The sequence below is a fragment of the Pseudorca crassidens genome, chromosome 5 (genome assembly GCF_039906515.1).
Source record: "Pseudorca crassidens isolate mPseCra1 chromosome 5, mPseCra1.hap1, whole genome shotgun sequence".
Lineage (NCBI taxonomy): Eukaryota > Metazoa > Chordata > Mammalia > Artiodactyla > Delphinidae > Pseudorca > Pseudorca crassidens.
The window spans coordinates 131521472-131544690 of NC_090300.1; the positions used below are offsets into that span (position 1 = coordinate 131521472).

General features: G+C 41.0%; 1 protein-coding gene across 1 annotated transcript; it reads right to left on the reverse strand.

The window, feature by feature from the left end:
* Positions 1-12734: 12734 nt before the first annotated feature.
* On the reverse strand, positions 12735-22896 carry ADAMTS1 (ADAM metallopeptidase with thrombospondin type 1 motif 1). Its single transcript, XM_067739271.1, has 9 exons — positions 21800-22896; positions 19814-20160; positions 19329-19461; positions 18775-18942; positions 18050-18336; positions 17640-17826; positions 17375-17550; positions 15941-16116; positions 12735-15770 (listed from the first exon to the last, which is right to left on the reverse strand). The coding sequence occupies exons 1-9, from the start codon at positions 22446-22448 to the stop codon at positions 15071-15073; spliced, it is 2823 nt and encodes a 940-aa protein (XP_067595372.1). The 5' UTR covers positions 22449-22896; the 3' UTR covers positions 12735-15070.
* Between the last annotated feature and the right edge of the window lie 323 nt (positions 22897-23219).

The window sequence follows — 23219 nt, forward strand, 5'->3', positions numbered from 1 at the left end:
GAGATATTAAGAAAGAAAAAGATTTTAGACCACAAAGATAAGCTAATCCAATGCTCTAACCTTGCTGAAGAAATAACTGAGATCTGGAGTAATTAAGTGACTCGTTCAAGGTCACATATTTAATGAATAAAAGATCCAGGACTTCAAACCCATTGACTGCAAAGAGAAAGGAACTGAAGAAGAGCTTGTTTTTAATATGTTAAATTCTAGCATGAAAGTGTGGCAAGATCTTCATGATGGGAAACTGTACTAGCAGACAAAGTAAACTAGTACATACAAGGACTGACTGTTTCTTTCTAACTAAGATTTTGAGGAGATTGTGCGTTTACTACCAAGAGCTTTAATAAGCGCCAGGTTATAGGGGAAAACAAACAATTTAATGCATACATCTAAGGGTCTCTGGGTTCTTTGTGGCTTCTACCTCCGTCTCCTTCTAGTGCAGATACAGCGATATGCGTGTATATTATGCATTCTCTAAATAAACTCTCTCTGTCCACAAATTTATACTGTTATTTGGTTGGACCAAAGAGATGTTTTAGTTGTAGATTTTGTTGTCAAGCTGAAACACATCAGTCAGTATGGAGAGCATAGTCCAGAAATGCAGATGGTTCCTTGAGAAGAAGCATACAGTCAATCATGGTGAAAAGAGTTGTATGTAACTGGTAACAAAGCTGGTGTCAAACGTCTTTGTCAACAGGACAGGGTATGTACATCATTAAGTACTCCACTGTCTTCACATTAATCTTTTCTTGGAAATACTTTCTGATGCCATAACTGTTACTTTAATATCTACCACCACCTGAGGATTAGTACTGTTTACTATGTACCAGGTACCCAATTCTGTAATTTTGCAGGTATTACAGAATTGGATCCTTATGCAAACTGTGTGAAGTTAGTTACTTTTACCATTTTATAGATGGAACATTGAGGTAAGGCAGTTAAGGGTAAGGCAAGTAAATGGAACAGCTGAGATCCAAAGCCAAGCAGTGTGATTCCAGATTTTGCATGTTCAGCCAGTATGTCAAACAACCTCTCAATATGACTGAATCTTTTTCAACAGACAAAACAGAATGCTCACTCCAAAGTACTCTGGCCCTTTAAGGCTGTCATTTGGGAAGTACATACTCCTTTCCTAGTCATGCTACCATGGCTTTAATATTTCTGGAATGGATCCATTGGAATTACCTTTAGAGCCTGCAGCTCATTCTTCAAATATCTCTTGTGGTGGCAAATCTCTCTTTGAAGGAAGATTTTATTTTGGATGCAACCAAAGTCCTTTCCAGACAAGTACCATGACTAAGGTGGGTGTCGAAGCTGGGTGATGCCATTTTTGGTCAAAAATGAAACATGGCTGGGAGGCAATGAGACAGGTTGCTTTTCTAAATTCGATCTGAAGACTGTTCCAAGGAGGAACTCTAGTCCTTGAAGCAGTGGCTGCTCTGGGCTCATGACTTGCTGTCCAAAGTGATTAGACTTGGGGGAGGAGGATGTCACTTTAGATATGTGAGTTTTGGCATATTTATCTTCAAAGATCACATCATTTGCCTCTGTAATTTGGATTCATTTTTAAATTTATAATATCCAAATATTTAATAACTTCCCTAGGTAACTTTTTAACAAGTTAAGTTGACCTATATAGTCGAGTGAATTAGAATGAAGCCACAAGGCAAGAAGCATTTTTCAGGGTCTACTGCACACAGTTTTTATTCTTTGCTCCATGCTGGAAAGGTTTCCTGCTCTTCACTCTACCAAATCCAACTAGTGGTATTAGGTATGCATGCCACTTGCCATTATGAGGAGCTGGAACAGACTAGAACACATGGATCTGGAGCACATCTGCAATGGTCCGAATGTTTATTTCTACCCATGTTAAAATCCTAACCCTCAATGAGATGAGGCTTTCAGGAAGTAATTATGTCATGAAGGTAGAGCCCTCAGGAAGGGATTAGTGACCTTTTAAAAGGGACCCTAAAGTGTGTTCTTGCCCTCTTGCTGCCATGTGAAAATACAATAGGAAGCTAGTCTGCAACCCAGAAGAGAGCTCTCACAGAACCCAATTGTGCCGGCACTCTGATCTCAGATTGACAGTTTTCAGAACTGTGAGAAAAAACTTTTTGCTATTATAAACTATGCAGTGTATGGTACTTTGTCATAGCAGCCCGAACTAATACAAGGTCCCCTGCCTGTTTCAATTCCATTCATTCTGTTTCATGTTTATGTCTCCACTCCTTCCCTGAAATCTTCCTTGACCCTTTGACCTGCAGTAACCTCTCTCTTCTGTATTTCTGAACCCAGATTGTGCATACAACTCATTGGACTCACTTTCTTGTCTTGCTAATTAACTTTTCACCTGTAAACATTTTATTTCTCCAGCTATATTGTAAGCCTGAAGGTAAGGTTGTCTTTTCTTCTATCCTCCCTTTCTCCCTCCAGCCCTTTCTTCCATCCTTTTATCTTTTCTTTCTCTCTTTTTTCTTTCTTATGTGTCCTTCTCAGTTCCTCAGACAGGGCTTTGTTCAAAATAGGGGCTCAGGTATATTTACTGATTCTTATTTGCATTTATTATAGCAGCAGAATGATGATCTAATACCACTTATTCTGCAGATTTGTCTTTTTATTACGTTTCTTAAGAAAATATGGTTGTTCTTTTCTTCTTTTTGTTTTTGTCTCTTTTTGAGCATATACATCTTGAAGGATGTGTAATCATATTTCAGGGAATGACTGCCTGAATTAAACATTTTTATTATTTGTTCAAAGTGATTAAGTCCAAATATATTGCTGAGAATGGACTCTATATTCTTTTTTTTTAACATCTTTATTGGAGTATAATTGCTTTACAATGGTGTGTTAGTTTCTGCTTTATAACAAAGTGAATCAGTTATACATATATCCCCATATCTCCACCCTCTTGCGTCTCCCTCCCACCCTCCCTATCCCACCCCTGTAGGTGGACACAAAGTGCCAAGCTGATCTCCCTGTGCTATGTGGCTGCTTCCCACTAGCTATTTTACATTTGGTAGTGTGTATATGGCCATGCCACTCTCTCACTTTGTCCCAGCTTACCCTTCCCCCTCCCTGTGTCCTCAAGTCCATTCTCTACGTCTACGTCTTTATCCCTGTCCTGCTCCTAAGTTCTTCATAACCTTTTTTTTTTTTTTTAGATTCCATATATATGTGTTAGCATACGGTACTTGTTTTTATCTTCTGACTTACTTCACTCTGCATGACAGACTCTAGGTCCATCCACCTCACTATAAATAACACAATTTCATTTCTTTTTATGTCTGAGTAATATTCCATTGTATATATGTGCCACATCTTCTTTATCCATTCATCTGTCGATGGACACTTAGGTTGCTTCCATGTCCTGGCTACTGTAAACAGAGCTGCAATGAACATTGAGGTACATGACTCTTTTTGAATTATGGTTTTCTCAGGGTATATGCCCAGTAGTGGGATTGCTGGGTCGTATGGTAGTTCTATTTTTAGTTTTTTTAAGGAACCTCCATACTGTTCCTCATAGTGGCTATATCAATTTACATTCCCACCAACAGTGCAAGAGGGTTCCCGTTTCTCCACATCCTCTCCAGCATTTACTGTTTGTGGATTTTTTGATGATGGCCATTCTGACTGGTGTGAGGTGATACCTCACTGTAGTTTTGATTTGCATTTCTCTAATGACTAGTGATGTTGAGCATCCTTTCATGTGTTTGTTGGTAATCTGTATGTCTTCTTTGCAAAAATGTCTATTTAGGTCTTCTGCCCGTTTTTGGATTGGGTTGTTTATCTATTTGATATGGAGGTACATGAGCTGCTTGTAAATTTTGGAGATTAATCCTCTGTCAGTTGCTTCATTTGCAAATAATTTCTGCCATTCTGAGGGTTGTCTTTTCATCTTGTTTATGGTTTCCTTTGCTGTGCAAAAACTTTTAAGTTTCATTCGTGTACACTATATTCTTAACGAGCGCTGTTTTTCTTAAAGATGTGCTGTTAGAATACAATGGCCTGTTCCTGCTCCATAAAACCTTTGGGGTTGACAGTTTGATTCTTCAGCAGAGTCGCTGTCAAAATATGACTTAAAAGTAAGCATTTGTTTTAACAGTATTAGTTTCCTTTCTCCTCTGGGTTCTGAATATGAATAAGTGTAATATCCAGCAACCTGAAGACAGACTTTATTATTATTGAGGCTCTGTAATTAACAAACTTTCACGTTTTGATTGTGTCTTTTTTGTGGTTATTGATAATTTAAGTCAGATATGTTAGAAAGAATTAATGGTATGTTACTTTTCTCCCCTGAAGTCCCACCACTATGGATGGCAAAATCCCTCAGAGAAATAAATGTTCAGTTCTCTAATTCTGGACTCTCAACAATGCCTTTATTTTTCTTTTGTAAAATTATATGTTTTGCCTTCTTCCCATCATGCTTAGAACTGAGTATTACTGTGTTGCAATTGTCCCTGCAATTTTTAGTGTAGCCCAGTTTTTTGACTGTTTACAACTCTATGGGATCAAAAGCTTTTCCATGTGTTCAGCTTTGTTTACAGTTTAATCTTTTAATGTTTCACATGCATATGGTTCTTAAAGAAAAAAAATACAATACTGTTATGAGTTTTGGTAGAAAAGCCAATGGCTTTTGTCTTAAGAAAGGAAAAAGGGAGCATAGACTCAAAAATAAACAGGATATTCTGTGATTTCTTTAGCAATCTTGCATAGTTGTGTCTTCAATTCAGAGTTCCAACCTAAAGTTGCACTGAAGGTCCATACAAGGAAATTCTATTATCACTACTGCTTTCTTATAGGATATTAAAAATGTAGAGTATTAGAATATTAGTGCTAGTGTAAGAGCATTTTAATTAGAAAAGCACAGGATTTAACTAATACCCAACTTCTGAAAGAAATTGTCCTAGTGCCACGGAGAACACTCCAGAATACCTTGTACTTTGATAACTAGATATCACCTCTGTGATCTGTAGCAGCAAAGGACCTTGCCCATAGACTTGGAGATCTAGTTTTTCAGATTGCGTGTCCTTATTGTTTGTGTGTCCTTATTGTTTGAGATAGAGGCCTCCAGCCAACTTCCATTTATTCAGAATTTGTTTATCTAGCTGATGGATGGTCCATGTCCCTGCTCGTCTTCCCTTTCCCCTCAAGGTTCCTTTGGAATGAGTCCCGTTTTTATCATTACCTCTGGCATGCTCTGAGAAGTTGGGAGATGAAAGCCAAGCCTGACAATTCTACTCTTGTTAACAACTTTGGTGAAAATTTTGAAGGTGAAAGGTTCTGGAACATTCAGAACTGAGTAAATCAACTTGAAATAAGTGAAAAACGAGAACAATATTATAAAGGCCCTTACTTCTGGCAGCTGCTCAGCCCCTCTGTTTGTTATTTGGTCAGCTTCTCTGCTTTTATGCAAGATGAAGCAGGGAACTGGTAAACCCTTAGCTCTCTTTAAAGAAGAAAAATGGAGAGAAACTCTGTACTCAACTAATCTAATACATCTGGTGAAGAGCTTCAGCTAGAAATCAGAGATCTTTGATCCTTGCCTATTGATCTAATCTTTCAGCTGAACTCCCTCATCTGCAACTTCAAGGTTGCCAAATGTGACCTTTATCTGGGCCGACCATTGTGTTCCTGCTTCACCAATGGTCCTGTCTCCCTCAGCTTGAGGAACTGAGAAATCCCTGAGTGTCTTCATATTAATTCCTTTCTCTTTACTCAGCTTTTCTTTCAAATATACCAAAAAAAAAATATATATATATATATATGCTTTACATATGTATATATATACATTATATATTTAAAATCCTTTGGTATGTACTTCATTAGCCATAATAATTTTTTTAATCCTTAATATTGAATTCTGAATATATGCAATATATGCATTTTCACTCTCTCTGCTTAGTTTACTTCTTGGTGCAAAATAGAAGTTCTAGGAGTCTATACTATAAAGTAGTAAAATTTTTATAGCCTATGATAATATTTAAATCAGGTCTTTGTAGAAAAAGTGAAAAATTCACAGCCTTTTATAACAGAAAACTCATTTAATTGTTCTATGTTTTATAGCACTGCAAATAAAAAGAATGCCTTTCTCCCCCACTCCCCAATTCCCTCCTTCCGTCTTCTTTCCTTCCTTCCTTCCTTCCTTTCTTTCTTTCTTTCTCTCCTTCTTTCTTCCTCCTTCCCTCCCTCCCTCCCTCCCCTCCTTCCTTCCTTTCTTTCTTTCCTTGCTTCTTTCTGTTACAGATTTGCTCTTGTGTTCTGTATCAAGCTGTTTTAAGGAGTGCTTCTGTGTTCTTAAGTGTGGGTACTTTACATACATTTATTCTCTGTCCCCCCAAACGTGTGGAAGAGTAGAAAAGGACACTAATGTAAGTCATATCTTAAATTATTTCAAGTACTGACATTGATTTGTAAGTCGGATAAAAGAACTACAACTTCTCTTCAGTTTTTCGGTTTTTCTATTTTACTTTACACAGAAGCAGAGAACAAAGTATAATGAGTCTCTATCCATCACTCAGCTTTAATGATTATCATCATTTTCCTGACTTAGTTTCTTCTATCCCCACCTTTTCTATTTTTGCTTGAAAATTTTAAATTCCAGATGTATCATTTTACTTCAGTACCTAGCTTGACTTTTAGAAAAGAGACAACCTTAGAAATATCTACCCCGGTTATGAGGTGACAGTACCTTTTTACTGATGTGCTGTTCAAGGAAATAAACACCACTGCATAACTCTAAATTCTTAAAGATTTACTGTTCATTTATACTTTTCACTGAGAATAGGGACAGAGAGGTAGAAAAATATAAAATGTTGGAAAATTCAGATTTGAATTTGAATTGTGATTTTAGTACTTTTAGTGATAGTATATATATATATATACATATATACACATATATATATACATATATACACACATATATATATATATACATATATCCTCGGAAAATAATTTGTATAAATTAGAATATGAAGTTGCTTAGTAATCAACAGACCAATTTATCCATCTTGACTTCTGTCTCCATGCTTGGAAAGTCCATCATCATACAAACACCAACAAAACTGACTTTCTTTTATGATACGGTGCTGCAAAAGTGCTTCAGCTTTTTAAAGTGTTCTTACTGGGGACAAATTAAACAAAAACAGAAGCTGTTTATAATTTCTGGAAATCTCTGGTTAGGAAGAATTCACCCAGTGAAAACCACTCTAATTAGGATTTTCCTACCCTTTAAAAGTCATTTTTTTCTGATTATAAAAATGATATGGTTGTTTTTTTGGTAAAAATTTGGAAAATACATAAACGTACAAAGAAGAAAATAAAAATAGCCAAGTAGGTTATTTTTGTGTATATACATTGTTAAGTGTGAGTGTGTGTGTATGTGTGTGTACAACTTGGTAGCATAATATGGCATAATGCTTAAGAGTGTAGAGGCTACAGGCTCTCAAGTTTGGATGTCTGGGTTGGAATCCTTGCTGAGCTGCTTGCTAACTGTCCTACCTCAACCAAGCAGTTCAATTTCTCTTTGCCAAGTTTCCTTACCTATAAAGTAGGAATAATGATAATACCTACATCATAGTTGGGGTGGGGGTTGAGTATTAATTGAATTATCATGAAAAATACACAGTGAACTTCCAGGACTGTTGGTCCTCATTATCACTAATCTGAGATTCAAGTTTTGCTTGTTATTAAATTTTTTGGCCACACTGCGCAGCGACACATGGGATCTTAGTTCCCTAACCAGGGATTGAACCCGTGCCCCCTGCAGTGGAAGTCTGGAGTCCTAATCACTGTACCTCCAGGGAATTCCCTGAGATTCAAGTTTTGTTATGTCGTAAGTAGTCGTCAGTGTACTTCTTTTGTGGCTGCATTCAGATTTATGTAACATTCATACATAAATCTTTGTGAACTTTCTGGATTATTTATTTAGCATGGATTCTTAGGGGTAGAACTATCTATATGCAATAGTTTGACTACTTTTAAGGGTTATTCATTAAATAAATATAACATTTGCACACACACAGTTCTAAACGCTGGGAAAATAATATCGAGCAAAACAAATGCAGAGCTAAAAAGAGTATATGATTTCTGTGAAAAGTGACAAGACAAGAAAGTGCAGGGTGTTTTAAGAGCTAATCTAGCCTGAGGGATTTAGGAAGGGTTTCCCTGGAAAAGTGACATTTACTTTGAGATCTAAAGGATGACCAGCGGTTAATTGGGTGGCCATTTGGAATCCTGGAGTGAAACCAATGACCTCTGGGAAAGCTCTGAGGGAAGCTTGGTTGTCTTTTGTGTTTCATGAAAATACTCTTTTTTTTCTCACATTTTTTAGAAGACTCTTCTGAAACACAGAAGTCTGAAGTTTTTACGCCAATCAAAGCAATTCATTTATGTGTGTGTGTGTCTTGGTTGTTTAATACCTTTCATTATTTCTGTGTTCAGAGTTCCTCTCCCATTCAGAGATCAGATAAATATTTCTCTATATTTGCTAATCAGGGTTGCATTTAAATCTTTTAACTTTTTGTATATCTGGAATTTAAGTTTATAAATGATCTGAAAGAAAGGTCTAAAATTTTTTTTTTCCAAGTAAATTTCTAGTTTTTAATTTAAGGCTCTGCTTGGAATGATTAATTTTTACTCACAGACTTATGTTGCTACCTTCATTATATTCTAATATTTTGTAGTTATGATTACTAAGGTTTATTTGTGAGCTATATTTCTCACATATAAATATACTTGTCAATAATTCTACAAGTACTGCTTTTTTTTTCATTGTAATTTTACGGTGCATTTTCAAATCCAGTTGAACAGGTATCTTACATTACACTGTGTTTTTCAGTTGTGTTTCCCTTTATTTTATCTTCACCAAATTTATTTCTTCAGAACTTTAGAATTATGTTATCAAGTTCCAAAAATTTATGAATGGCTAATGATTGGAATTTCATCAAATCTACTACTTATTTTTGGACAAAATAGAAGGTTTATGACTTACTGTAAAAGAAATTTGCATGTCTCTTGCTTTACTCAAGTCTTTTTTTATGTCTTTGTAAAGTTTTACCTTTTTTAATTTTCTTACATTTTTGGTCTTCCTTGACCTAGAGAGAGGTTTTAAAGACAAATAGAATAATCCTTACATGTTGATAATTCTTTGTATTTTTAACAATTTAAGATTGATATATAGATGTTCTATTATCAGGGACACATATTTCTTATTGTAGATTCTACCTTTTTTTTTTTTTTTTTTTTTTAGATTCTACCTTTAATCCACAAGATATGTTAATTTTTATTTTGCTTAGTGCTTTTCCATCTTAAATACATTTTTGGCTGATTTCATATTCTATTCCTACTTTTTTACTACTCTTTGCCTGATAAATCTTTGGACTTCTTTGAAGAAATGTCATTTTGATTTAGTTAGTTCCCTTTTATTTATCATGTCAATGGATTTTATTTTTAAACACATCCTGAAGATATTTGTCTTTTAATAAGAAAGTTTAAACAATGTGTTGTCATGATAATGTGGTTGGAATTCTGTTACCTTATTATTTGCTTTCCATTCTTTTATTTATGAGTTATATTTTGCACACATCCTCTCTCTATGAAGAGACATTTTTTGGGTTTTTGTTTTTAAGAAATATCATTCATCTATACTTATGCTATTACCAAGTTCAAGAATAAGATGATGTCCTTTAATAACTCCTAACATAAGAAATTTCTATTTTACTCTTATGATTTTGTCAATATGACATACGGTTTTAGACTTGAATTATTTTTATGAAAATATTTTACATTATATATCTTCTCTTTAACTACTATTCTACATTTCCAGTTAATTTTGAAACCATAATTTCAACAATTACTTATATTTACCTATAGGTTTAACTGGTTTCAATACTTACGAAAAATCCTGTATTTTTAATTTACGTTGGTCTTTAAGTAGAGTGTAGTATGCATCAATGTTGCACAGAACACTCTTTTCCCACCAAAAAACAGAAAAGCAAAAAAAACCCAGACTCATTCATGACATTTTTTCCCCCATTCACATCTATATCCATCTGCAAATATCAAAGTCCTGAACTGCAGAATTTGACCTCCTTCACCTCCTCTATGGCTATCACCCTAGTTCAGACCATTATTATCGTTCATTGCAATTATTGCAATAGTTTCCTATCTGGCTCCTGTCTGGTCTCCTTCCAGTTTAAAATGTTAAGTCAGACCATGTTTCTCCTTTGCTCTGTTCCTTCCACTGGCTCCTCGTCTCACTCAGAACAAAACCCAAATATACTTCCTACTTTTGCTGAGCAAGCTCTCTGCCCTTCACTGGCCTCTTCCCTTTCCCCCTCTCCTTAGTGCTCCAGCCACACTGACCTCTTGCTGTCCCCTCCAAGAAGTTGAGCTTACTCCCACCTGTGCAGACCCATGTCTATTGTAATCTCATCCCTTGGAGAGCTGTCCCCTTGTGTCCCTCTGTTTTTCTCCCAAAGATCTCATTGAAAAAGCCTTCCTGTATTATTCTACATAAAATTGCCCTCAATCTCCTTCTGACCCCAGCAAGTACATGGTTTATAACTCCTTTTAAGAGATGTAGAACATAGAACAATAGTAACCCTAAAGGAAAAGAAATTAAGATAGCTAACAGAATATGCTAAATTACAAATGGCTGTTTGTAATTATACAAACTTACCCTAAAACAAGGGCAATGTGACTAATAGAAGGGGCTGTAAGGAAAAGTTCAGGCTTTTGAATTATGAATACGAGAGCAAACTGAACACAGACCACATTAGGAACTTCCAAGAGGCAGACCAAATGGAGACAACTGGCATGAGTGGAGATTCTGCATAGTTCTGTATGCCTCTGTGCCACGCCATGTTCATGACTTAGCATATTTTCTGTTCCGCTGCTCTTAAGAGAAGGCACTAAACATTTATTGGCTGGGAAAACTTGTTGATGAACCAAAGCATCTTCTACATTGTACTGTTTCCATTCTGCCAGTGTCCTATGAACTCATTCATGTCACAGAAGTATGCGTATGACATAACACACGACACTTCTATACTGGAGTAGCTTTGGTCCATTTCTTTGGTAGGTCTAGCACACCCAACCTTTATATTAACGTTTTTGTTTTTCTTTTTTTTTGGAAAACCAACGAGATTAGCAAATTGTAGCTGTTATCTGTTGTTCCTAAGTTACCTTAAGATCTACAGAACCCTCTTCTGGAAGACAAATTAAACAAAAGCGAAAGTTGGAAACGATTTTTGCTGATTTTTGTGTGAAAGCTCTGATGCAAAAATTGTGCTTGCATGGTGGTTATTGAAATACTAGAGAAAGAAAGTGCCTGCAGAATGTTCTGAAAATTAGATGTTTGAATGAGTCCTCAATATCACGCCAGCTCATCATTTGTACCTGCAACAGAAGTGAGCACAAAATCTTTCCTCTTTTAAGCACGTCAAGCTCACAGAACCGGATGTGTATTTTAAGCTAAACTCTCTTTGCTGCCAAAATAGAGTATTTTAAACAGATCCATTGATTGATAAAAGGGAAATCTCCCCAGCAGATGGCTGAAGAAAATAATGTGGCAACTTAGAAAGTTGTTTGGCATTACCTTGAGCTGAGAATAAAGAGAGTAGTGGAAAATCTTTCTGCTATTTTTATCACTTTGTGTCCAAGGAGAATTTCATTCTCCTTGCTCACTACATCAAATCAATGTAAGCCTTTGAAAAGGAAAAAGCTCATCAGAGAATTAGGCAAGATCTGAAAATGACTTCTTTTTATTATGAGTTATCATTCTAGGTACATTTATCTCATTTTATCAAATAACTTACAGAGTAATTGAGGAGAAGGGCCTTTTGTGTGTGCGTGTGTGTGTGTGTGTGTGTGTGTCCTCCATGTCACTTACTATGGGGATTTGTACCTTAATAATGTGGCCAAACAAATAATTGTGGGAGAGGTTATTGGTGCAAAGAGCATGTTAGGGCACTGAATTGCATGACCAAATTCTATGTTTAACTGAGTTATATGGGGCCATTGCCCATGGTGTGAGATTTGACTTTCATCTTTCAGTCTGGTGGCCAATAGGTAGGAAAAAACTTAACCATAGACTAACATGCCTTTCCTCTCTTCTGCCCCACTTTCTGCTCCATGCACCTGGCTCCTGAATATCTTAAATTCAACTGCTCAGGGGAAGAACACTGAGTAATTCTGAGGGCAAATTAGAATTATCGTTGGAATCTGAAATTAGCATATTATATAGAACTACTTGAGAAAGGAGGGTGAAAACAAGGATGAAAATATAAAGTTGGAAATGTCTGTGGTTAACCACATAATCCGAGTCTTCTAGCAAATAAGCTATTTCCTGAGAGAAATGTAGTTACTTTGGAAGCAGTCTGAACTTCTAAAGTCACTGATGTACCATTACTATTTAAAATAGAGTGACTTACAAAAGGCTACTGAGAGGGTGGCCTGGGTGCTCCAAGGTTTCTCCAAAACACCCCATGTATTCCTGAAGAGCACATGAAATATTTGGAGGGCTTGGCTCACCAAGCATGTCTATCCCAAATGTAATTTATGAGGCATTGTTTTCTACTTATTAGCTTAAATACTTTCAAAAAACTTTACTTACGTGATATAATTGAAGAAGAGACATGAATTCAAAATGTATCCAGAATCCCATCTTTTTCCATTTTATATGTTATACATCAGAGGTTGGCAAACTATGACCACAGAACAAATTTGGCCCACTGTTTCATAAATAAAGTTTTATTAGAACACCACCATGCCCATTCATCTCTGTATTGTCTATTGCTGTTTTCATGCTACAACAGCACTGTTCAGTAGTTGTGACAGAGATAGTATGACCCACAAAACCTATTTACTATTTGGCTCTTTACAGAAAAATTTGGCCAACCACTGGTGTATATTATTACATCAGTAACAAACCTATCTATCACCAAAGATATAATAGATTTCTTTCTTTGTAGCAATCACATACCCCAAGGATACATAAAATAATTTCATTAGAATGAAATCATACTTCCAAAGAATTGAAGAAAATATTCTCTCTTCAAATTCAATATCTGTTCCATCGACAGATGAATGGATAAAGATGTGGCTCATATATACAATGGAATATTACTCAGTCATAAAAAGAAACAAAACTGAGTTATTTGTAGTGAGGTGAATGGACCTAGAGTCTGTCATACAGAGTGAAGTAAGTCAGAAAGAGAAAAACAAATACCCTATGCTAACACATATATATGGAATCTAAAAAAAAAAAAAATGGTTATGAAGAACCTAGGGCCTAGACGGGAATAAAGACACAGACCTACTAGAGAATGGACTTGAGGATATGAGGAGGGGGTAGGGTAAGCTGGGACAAAATGAGAGAGTGGCATGGCCATATACACACTACCAAATGTAAAATAGCTAGCTAGTGGGAAGCAGCCGCATAGCACAGGGAGATCAGCTCAGTGCTTTGTGACCACTTAGAGGGGTGGGATAGGGAGGGTGGGAGGGAGACGCAAGAGGGAGGAGATATGGGGATATATGTATATGTATAGCTGATTCACTTTGTTATAAAGCAGCAATTAACACATTATTGTAAAGCAATTATACTTCAATAAAGATGTTTTTTAAAAAAATGTATGCAATGAAACATTTTTATCAGTGTTAAAAAAGTAATAAACCAGACATTTTTTAAACAAAACAAACAAAAGTTCAACATCTGAGTTTCAGATTTCCTACCCAGGAATTAATTCCCATTAAAAAAAATAGACACATGTTCAAAAAGTGTCCTTTTATTATTTCCTAGTAACATATATTGTATAAATACTCTATTTTTATATGACCTTTTACAAAAGCGATATAACTTAAAAGTTTTATCATTAGAAAGAAATGTATAAAAATAAATATGTTATTATAGGCATTTATTACAAACTATAGTCCTTCTTAGAAGGAACACACAGACCAATACTTATAAAGTACATAGAATTTATAGTAACATATTTTACTATATACATATGGAAAAAAGTCATTTTCTTTCATAGTAGAAGAGCTGAACAGACATTCACCAGGATATGACTGTTGGACCAGCTGCTGGGGATGGACCCGCTACCCCTCAGTAGCCTCCCCACCGTGAGATGTGTGATCTCAATGTCCCCAAACACTGGGGACCCTGTTGTACACACCCCATTCTTGTTCTGGCATTACATTCTTTTTGTGTGATCTTACTGACTTTCTTCAGACACAAACTGTTTTTTGGTTTTTTTTCCACATCCACATTCCTTAAGTAGGCTTACCTCAGGAGGAAAAAATGTAGGAGGTACCCAGATCAACGGGCCTCCCCTAGCTTTTACCAGCATCTGATACATCACTGCTTTTCTTCCCCTTGTAGACTTAATGCTGTTTTTACAAATACATGGAATTGTTTCTTCGTCAAAATGAATTCACAAATAAAGACACAATAACGGCACAAGAAAGGAAAGATGGAGTCATTTGAGTCACTGGATGTTGCTAAGCATTTCTCATGCTGGACTGAATTCTTAACTCTCAGCAGAAGAGATGGCATAAACATTCTCTGAAACCACAGCAGTTAGGAACAGTGATGGTCAAAGATCCTATGTGTATTCCTTTCTCCCTCCATAGGTAGTGAGGTAAAGTAAGCCACATCTTAAACCAAAAACCTCATCTTCCTCCTGCTTTTCATTTCCCAACCTCCATGATACAAAGCATTTCATCAGTACCAGGAAACAGGGATTGTAGTATTTCTCACACTTACTTTGACAAATGTTTCTATTTTTGTAAAAACTTGTCACAGACTTAACAAAAGAAATAATAACGCCCTGGGGCTTTCTCATGCTATATTATTGGTCAGCTATTAATGATCCTCATAAACTACCCTATCAATTTTGTAACTGGCAGGAAATTCTGATGATCTAAGTTCTTTTCTACCTACCTGTACCTCCCAACTCATCGGCACACCTCATTGATCACCGGCAAGGTGCACTGGATTCCTCCAGCCTTCTTGATTTCAGTGCATCAGCCCTTCCCCACTGCCCTTTTCCCTCAACACCGCCCCTGCTTAACTGCATTCTGCCATTGTGCAAAAGTCTATGTAATGTTTAGGTTTCTTTAAAGGATCGCAGCTCTCATGAGATAACACACCCCCATCATGGGACAGACACTGCAAGGTTCTCTTTCTGTAACCCTTCCCGCAAGTCTTGGAACATGGCGACCAATCCCCCAGCTGCCAGAGGGGACAAGGCAGGTCCGCACAAGGTCTGGTGCTGGCTGGCTTCACTTCCTTTGCACACTCTGAAGCGGGCTGCCCGTTGAGGTCTCGGCACTCCACCAGCCTTCTCTGCACACCCTGTCCACATGACTTGGAACATTCGCTCCACTCTTCAATGACCCATTCGGAGAAAGTAGGGATGGCGTTGAAAGATTCCTTCTTCTTCTTCACGAAATAGGTGTATTTAATTTTCGGTCGAAGGGCATTGCCCACTGTCAGGACTTGGATGGTTAAGGGCTCCTTGAGAGGGCTAAAGCTTCTAATTCTTTCCAACGCTGCAGAGGAGCCACTGTATCTCAAGACACTACCTTTGTACGTGATGTCTTGCTCTAAAGTGGACAAGGTGAAGTCGCCATTCAGGATATATGTGCCATCGGCAGCTTTGATGGCAAGGTAGCTTCCATTATTTCTGGATCCCCTCTGATTCCGTTGTTTCACTTCAATGTTTGTGGCTCCGGTTGGAATTGTGACGATATCGTGGTAGCCAGGTCTGCAGACAAGGAAAACAGATATAAAAATCTCTCATTCACCAGCTAATCATATAATCAATACTTAGCTTAAAACACCAGGTAATCATTTAAGAATGTAATTTTTACCAGAACTGTAAAAAGTTACATTGAAATGATAAGACCTTCAGGATTATGGCATTTTAACACTTACTTTGCACTAGTAACTGATCCTGATATTTTCTTGCATGTAGATCCATTTCCTCCACAAATGCCACATTTATCAAACTTCTTTTTGGAGTCTATGATGCGATCACAACCAGCTTTTACACACTGTCCTTGCACGCAGACAGAGGTGGAATCTGGGCTACAAGGAGTGCCATCTACCACCTGAAAAAGGAAGGGCACGTACCTGGTGTTACACATTAACAAGGGCAAGAGATGATGCTAGGATAGTTCTGAAAGTTTTCTTCGTTAACATTACATCTTTGCTTTCCTGACTAGCAAAATTACTTTATAACACGGCACACACTATCCTTCTCTTTGGCTTTTTTTTCCATCTGAAAACATTATAAATTTTTTGATTATTTGTATCCTATCTCACTTTTAGCTAAGGTCAACAAAAGCAGAGCTTTTTGTCAATTTGTTTACTGCTGTATCCCCAGTATCTAGAATACTAGCTGGCAATAACAGGTGCTGAATAAATCACTTGAATGTTGAATCTGCAACTGGAGACTGTTTTCATAGCCTACAGTGATAATGACACATGATAATTTCAACCAAATTCAATTCTATTTTCTACCTCAGAGCCAGATTTATCTCCTCAGCAAAACAATGCTTCCATTAGTTCAGTATATGTTCTCAAACACAAGAGTTCTCAATGCTCAGACTTTCATTTTAATAAGTCCATTTGCACATACTACTGCTAGTCACCCAGTAACAAGTACTTCGGGCCACACCTAAACTATTTTCCAAAACCACTGGATGGTTTCCATGTTAACACATAATTTACCTAACCATGTGTAAAGGGCTTTTCTTCGCATATAGGAGTAATAATAAACCATTGCAAGAATCATAAGCACTGGATTCAAGCTTCATTCATAGCCCAAAACAGCACCAAACTCAAAGCAAGCAGTTGCCAATGTATCTAGAAGCAAAGCAGTTCTAACTTGAAATTGAACACGTTAATATATAAATTAGGGTTTCCCTGGTGGCACAGTGGTTAAGAATCCGCCTGCCAATGGAGGCGACATGGGTTCGAGCCCTGGTCCAGGAAGATCCCACATGCCGTGGAGCAACTAAACTTGTGCGCCACAACTACTGAGCCTGCACTCTAGAGCCTGCGAGCCACAACTACTGAAGCTCTCGTGCCTAGAGTCCATGCTTCGCAACAAGAGAAGCCACTGCAATGAGAAACCCGCGCACCGCAACGAAGAGTAGCCCCTGCTCGCTGCAACTAGAGAAAGCCCGCGTGCAGCAACGAAGACCCAACGCAGCCATAAATAATAAATAAATAAATTAAAATCTCAGCTTTATATATATATATATATATATATATAAATTAAAGGAAGTACAACAGAGCTGGCATGAAAAGGGAGCAAACTAAGGCCTTGTTTCTTAGGCAAAAAGTCTGAAGAAAAGTCACTACCTTGGGCTGCAAAACGAAGAAGTAGCCAATGCCTTTGGCTTGACAGATGAGCTTGCACCTGTCCTTGGGTGAGACTCCTGCGTACTTGGGTGTCCACTCCACTGCGGGCCCGCTCCCAAAGGAAGCTTTGGAGAATTCATTGTGTGCCTCACACTGTTCCTCTCTAAAGGTTTTTCCTGGAAAGAGAAGGAGACGATGATGTTATCCGTTTCCGGCCTTCAACCACCCGTTTGCAGCGCATCCTTTTCACCTTCTCTCTACTCACCATTATTCTCTGGACAGTCCTCAATATTGCAGGACCTGTAGCGCACGCGCTTGCCCTCGCAGTACTTCCCTCCGTTCTTTGGGACTGGGTTGTCGCACTCCCTCATCGTATACTGAACTCCTCCGCCACACGTTCTTGAACAGTCTCCCCAGGGTCCCCACGGACCCCAGCTTCCGTGAACAGGAGTCTAAATGGAGACACAAATGATCAGCGTTAGAAACCTCTACAGAGACCTTTTCAGGAAATAGAAGAGAAAGACATGGGACAAAGAATCAATAATACGACTCTATCCTGTATCCCTGCGAGAGCCCACAGGTCGGGATGCTAACGTGGTATCTAACGTTTTAGCATCACTTGGTCTCTTTCAATTCCGAATCTTAAAGGAGCGTGTGTTGCAGTGGAAAACTCACATCAAAATGCTTCTTGTCAGTCTTGTTCACACACTTGCCGTTGACACACCATTTCCCTTCTCCACAGCTGGTGCCGTCGGCCCAGGGGAAGTGTTTGGTCTGGCACACCAGCAATCCGCCAGAGGTGCCTGTGCACCAGAGGGTCGTGCACGTGCTGGCCGCGTCCGGGCAGTGTTTGGACTCATCCCCAAATGTAAACTGGCACTGCCGGTTGGCATCGTACAAGGTCCCGGGGAGATCAGAGGGGAGCTGTATGGGGCTCTGGGGCTTGTCCATCAAACATTCGCCTGCAAGGAAAAATGCCAATGAATATTAAGAAATAGCAAATTAAAGCATGCAGGGGGTAGATCAGTTTCAGAAAATACTTACCAAAAGTGATAATATATAGCAAAGCAATTTGAAAGCTGAAGAGTTTGGGGGGAAAATGCCAGAGATATTTTAACTATCATTAAGATATTATTCTTAATGGGATATTTCTGTATTAACAATGACAGGAAATCATTGTTCTGCTAAAAACTCAAGTTAATGTACTCTGGGAGCTACCTGACCAGAAGCACTATCTTTTACTGGAAATTAAGATCTAAAAATGCATGCGGTTGACAATGAAAGTCATTTTGAAGGAGGGAAAATAAAAAGAACAGAAAAGAAAGAAAGAGCTGGTTTCATTAGTACCCTACATGTGGATGGTTGGGTAACATATAGAAAGAGTAGCTGGAGCATCTTACCATGACCATTATCCAGAAATGATGTAATCATGTAAGCACTGCAAGGAGACCAGGGTTGGCTGCGGTCCAAATTGGAAAGCATTGACGCCATCATGTGGGAATCCCGGTTGACACCATTAACGCTGGCACATTGCTTTGCATCGTCATGTGGCATGTTAAACACATGGCCTAAGAAGACATCCGAAACCCACATTAGAATACAGGTCATTTGCAGCATTTTTTTTCCCCAACAGGGATTCATTTGTCTCAAAGTGATATTTCTAGAGGAAGAAATGTGTTTTAGAGATAATCTATTTTAGAGACAATGTCTACTTTTCACAGGGTGTAAACAAACGTAAATTTCCAAATACGTCCATAGCTCCTACTACCTTACTTTGAATTCTAATAAAAATGACCATGTTGAGAAGAGTGGAAAAATATTTTCTGCAGTTTCTAGGGAGCTCTGGCACCTTAAAATAGCAATATAACCTGAAGACTCTGCCTCTTAAATTAATACATAGTTTATCAATTTGAATTCATGAATTGGGCTAACTCTCACTCTAAAACAGACTTACCTAATTCGTGGGCTGTGGTGAAGGCAGCTTGTAAGCCGTCATCCTCTATGACCGAGCAGCTTCTGCTGGGATCACATACAGTTCCAACATCTGCCATCCCAAGAGTATCACATGTCTGGGCGCCACACAGGTCCTACAAGGAGCAAAGGTATGTCCGTATTAACAGAGACAGAGCACGAACCTTGTGATCTCACTTTTTGGCAGGGTGTAACTTCACATGTGCTTTAGGGCATCTACATTCATTGTTGTTGAGTAGTTCTTTTAGGAGTACTTTGTGTGACTTTAAGATTTTCCCTAAGGCCATTCAAAAAAGACTGTGAAACTTGAGATATTAAAATATTAAAAGAAATAAGGAAGATTAATCATGCTAGCCAATTAAAAAATATAAGTGCCAAAATACTGGTAAAATGCCTTACATACATTTGCTTATTACAAAACTGATTCCCAAGAGAATACTCTCATCGTTGGCAATGTCTTCCTCTCACCTGTCTGGTGAAAAGAATCGCAGTGTCATAGTGCTCTGCATCCCGGTCACTGGGCGGGTTGTGCTGCTTTTGCCAGTTGCAGAAGTTCCGCAGAGTGAGGGCAGCGTTGGAAGTCACTTCTGGCCCCTTCTGTTCCTCATAGATGACCAGGATCTTCACTACCACCAGGCTAACTGAATTCCGAATGCTGGGGTGTTTGTATAACCGGGCCGCCACCGAGAACAAGGTAAGAAGGTAGTGCTTTAGCCCACTGCCGTGGAACTCTGCCATGGACTGGTCGGCCACAAGCATAGTTTCCACATAGCGGGGGCTGGACACAAATCGCTTCTTTCTTAGGCTTCTAGTTCCTGTAAAGACACAAGGAAGATAGTTTGTTCAGGGGCAGTCTAGCCAAGGATAGTTACCTTCCCAGAGTATATAAAGAAAGCCTAACCAGTCAAAGAAAACAATACAAAAATACACCCGGAGCAACAATAACAAAAATATTTGCATTTCTTTTCACTGAAAATGTTATTTTTAAAGTTTTCTCCTTTACTGTAAATAAAAAAAAGGCCATGTGCTCCTCTGAGGGGTGTCAGGCTTTTTTTTTTTTTTTTTTTTTTTTAAACAGGATTTCTTTTGTCCTCTCTGAGATCACACAATCTGAAAAAGGCAGTGTGCGCAACCATTCTCCCCAGCTGTAGTAAAATCTTGGAGCAAGGGGGGCAGGCAGAGCCCTGAGTCACTCTTTCACAGGCCAGGAATCAAATCCTGAATGAGATCATCGGGCTCCACGTGGAAGGCCCAGGGCAGGGCTGTGGCCTCTGCCGAGGGGCCGGGCCTGAAGAAATCTCAGCCTGCACTGCTCTGCTCGCTCGTTCCACGGGTCCCTGCGGTGCTCTGCTCTTGCCAAATCCGGGCACAAGGACCACCCAGTCTGCCAAGAAGCCGACTGCCCCACTCCCATCGCCCCAGGGAAATAAGTTCCTGCTTCGGACCACGGGGCCACGGCTGATTGTTTCGAAAAGAGCCCTCTGACTCCTGACTGAGACCCAGCCCCCAGGGAAGTTCTACGCTGGGCTCTGAACACGTAACCGCTTCAAGGAGCGGACGTACAGGGGAGAAGAGGAAAATTTTACAAGCCACGTGAGAAAGTTCAAAAAAGAAACAAGGCACCCCAGTGAGTGACAGAATGAAAAGAACTAGACAGGAAGCACTGCACACAACAGAGAGAAACAGGGAAAGGCGGAGCAGGAAGGATCACCGGTGACTAACTTTCAACAGTGCTTCCGAGCAGAATTATGGCCGCGAGGGGGAGCGCAAAGTGGGAGGCTGGTGGGAGGCGCGGAGAGGCGGGGCGAGCTGGGCAGAGACCTCCCAAGCAGGTTCTGAAGAGGGGCCCCGCCACTGCCAGCCGGTCGGGGGTCAGACTCTTAAAGGGGGGAAGGGAACAGAGGCCAGCAGAACAGGAATCGTAGCGCAGCTGTCCAGGCTCGCGGGCTGCACATTCTGAGGTCACTATCCCTCCTTCGCCCTCCATCTCTGCCCTCCTCTGGGCTCAGGGTGCGCGAACAGGCAGCGGTTACAAAACTAAGCGCGAAGCTGCAACTCGACCAAAGGACACATGCATAATTGTTAAAAAGAAATTAACAAGGTGGAAATAAGTCGCACAAGCTCACATTCAACTAAAGTGGGAGGCATTGGGTTACCAGCTCTCCCTTCCGGATCGGAACGCTTCTCCTTAGCAGAAACACCATTGATAACGTCTGTCCTCTCTTGATCATTCATTATTAGGGCAAATGGAATTAACTGCTCCAGCAGGCTTTGGTTAGTTCACCAACCCAAATCTTAAGCCGCATTCCCTCCACACCACGTCTCCGTCCTGTCCGCAGACAGAGGCTCGCGTCTGCGAACAGGACTCTACCCTCAAGTCGCGCAGCACAGAGAAGGTAGGGAGAGGGAGATGAATGGAGAGACAAGTGGGAACCACTCTTCTGGGAATGATACCTGTTGGCTGTCCCATGCGTTGTGTCGCTCGGTCCCGCGGCGGCCCCTGCGCCGTGGCGTGCTCGTCCTCCGACCCCGCTCCCCCCGCGAGCTGCGTCTCGTCGTCCAGGACCCCGCACCTGGCGCCGCCGCCACCCCGCCGCCTCCGCCGCAAGAGATGGAACTGGGGCCGCGTCGGAGGCTCCTCCTCGGCTGCGGCGGCGGGCGCGGGCTGGATGAAGTACTCCTCGTCCTGCAGGTAGAAGGCGCCGCGCACGCCCTCGCAGAGGCTGAGTGCAGCGGCGGAGCTGGGGTCGCCGTTCACCGTGCCAGAGTAGAAGCAGTGCGCCAGGTCGCCAACGGGATCAGAACGCGACGCGTCGGGCCCGGGTCTGCGCCCCACCGTCTGGAGCGTGAAGCCGGGGGCCAGGAAGCCGCGGTCCGGCTGCAGCTCCAGCAGCAGCTGCCGGCCGAAGGCGTCCAGGCGGAGGTGCGTGGTCCTGTGTCCTGGGTCGCTCTCCGGTGCCAGCAGCACCAGCTCCTCGTCTTCCTCGGTGGGGCGCCCGCGCACGCCCGGCACGACCAGCAGCGCTGAGGCCGCGGCGAGCAGCAGCCGCAGCAGCACGGGCGCAGGCTGCGAGCCGCGAGACCGTCGCGCCGTGTTCCCCATGTCGCCTCCTGCCGTGCGCCTTCCGAACTCCGCGGGGACCGCTCGCGGCACCCGAGTCCCGGGAGGCACCGCGCGCCGCCGCGCACTGAGCGAAGGGGCTATTGTTCGGGTCTGGAGCGCAGAGCCTCGCTGGCCTGCCTCGGGATTGTTAAAATTAACAATTACTATGATTCTTGGAAAGTGCGCGCAGAGCCAGCCGCAGATGGGGCTCCCGGAGTCACTAGAGAGGAGGCGCTGCAGTTCTGCCGGCGCGCGGGAAGTTTTTCTTCTAGCGAAGAGCTGGAGGCACCGCGCAGCAGGCTCTGGTGGGGTGGCTGATGCGGAGACACGGAGCGCCCTGGGACGCCTCCGGGAGAGGGGCCTTGGGCCACACGAGGATCGGCGCCTGGAGCTCCCCGCTTCGGTCTCCGCCTCGGTCGCGGTGCACCTCGCTCTGCGCAGGGCTCTGTCCTCTCGGCCCTACTGCGCGCCCTGGCTATGCAAAGGCCCCAGGCTCTGAGCCGCTTTCCAGCGAGTGCAAGAACGGGGCAGCCCGGGCCGCCTTTTTATAGTCTTTAAAAATGTCTCCGCCCACCCCCCCTTACCCCCTTTCTCCTCCCTCTTGGCCGCCTTTCTATCCCCGGGACGCCGCCCCCTGAACTCAGTCGGAGCGAAACCGCGCTCTGCGCCGCGGGCCTGGGCGGGGGGGCGGCCTCCGCTCTGGCTCGGCGCCACTGGCTCGTCAGTCTTGGGGCGGAAGGCGCAGGAGAGGCGCTGTGAGCAGCACTTTGT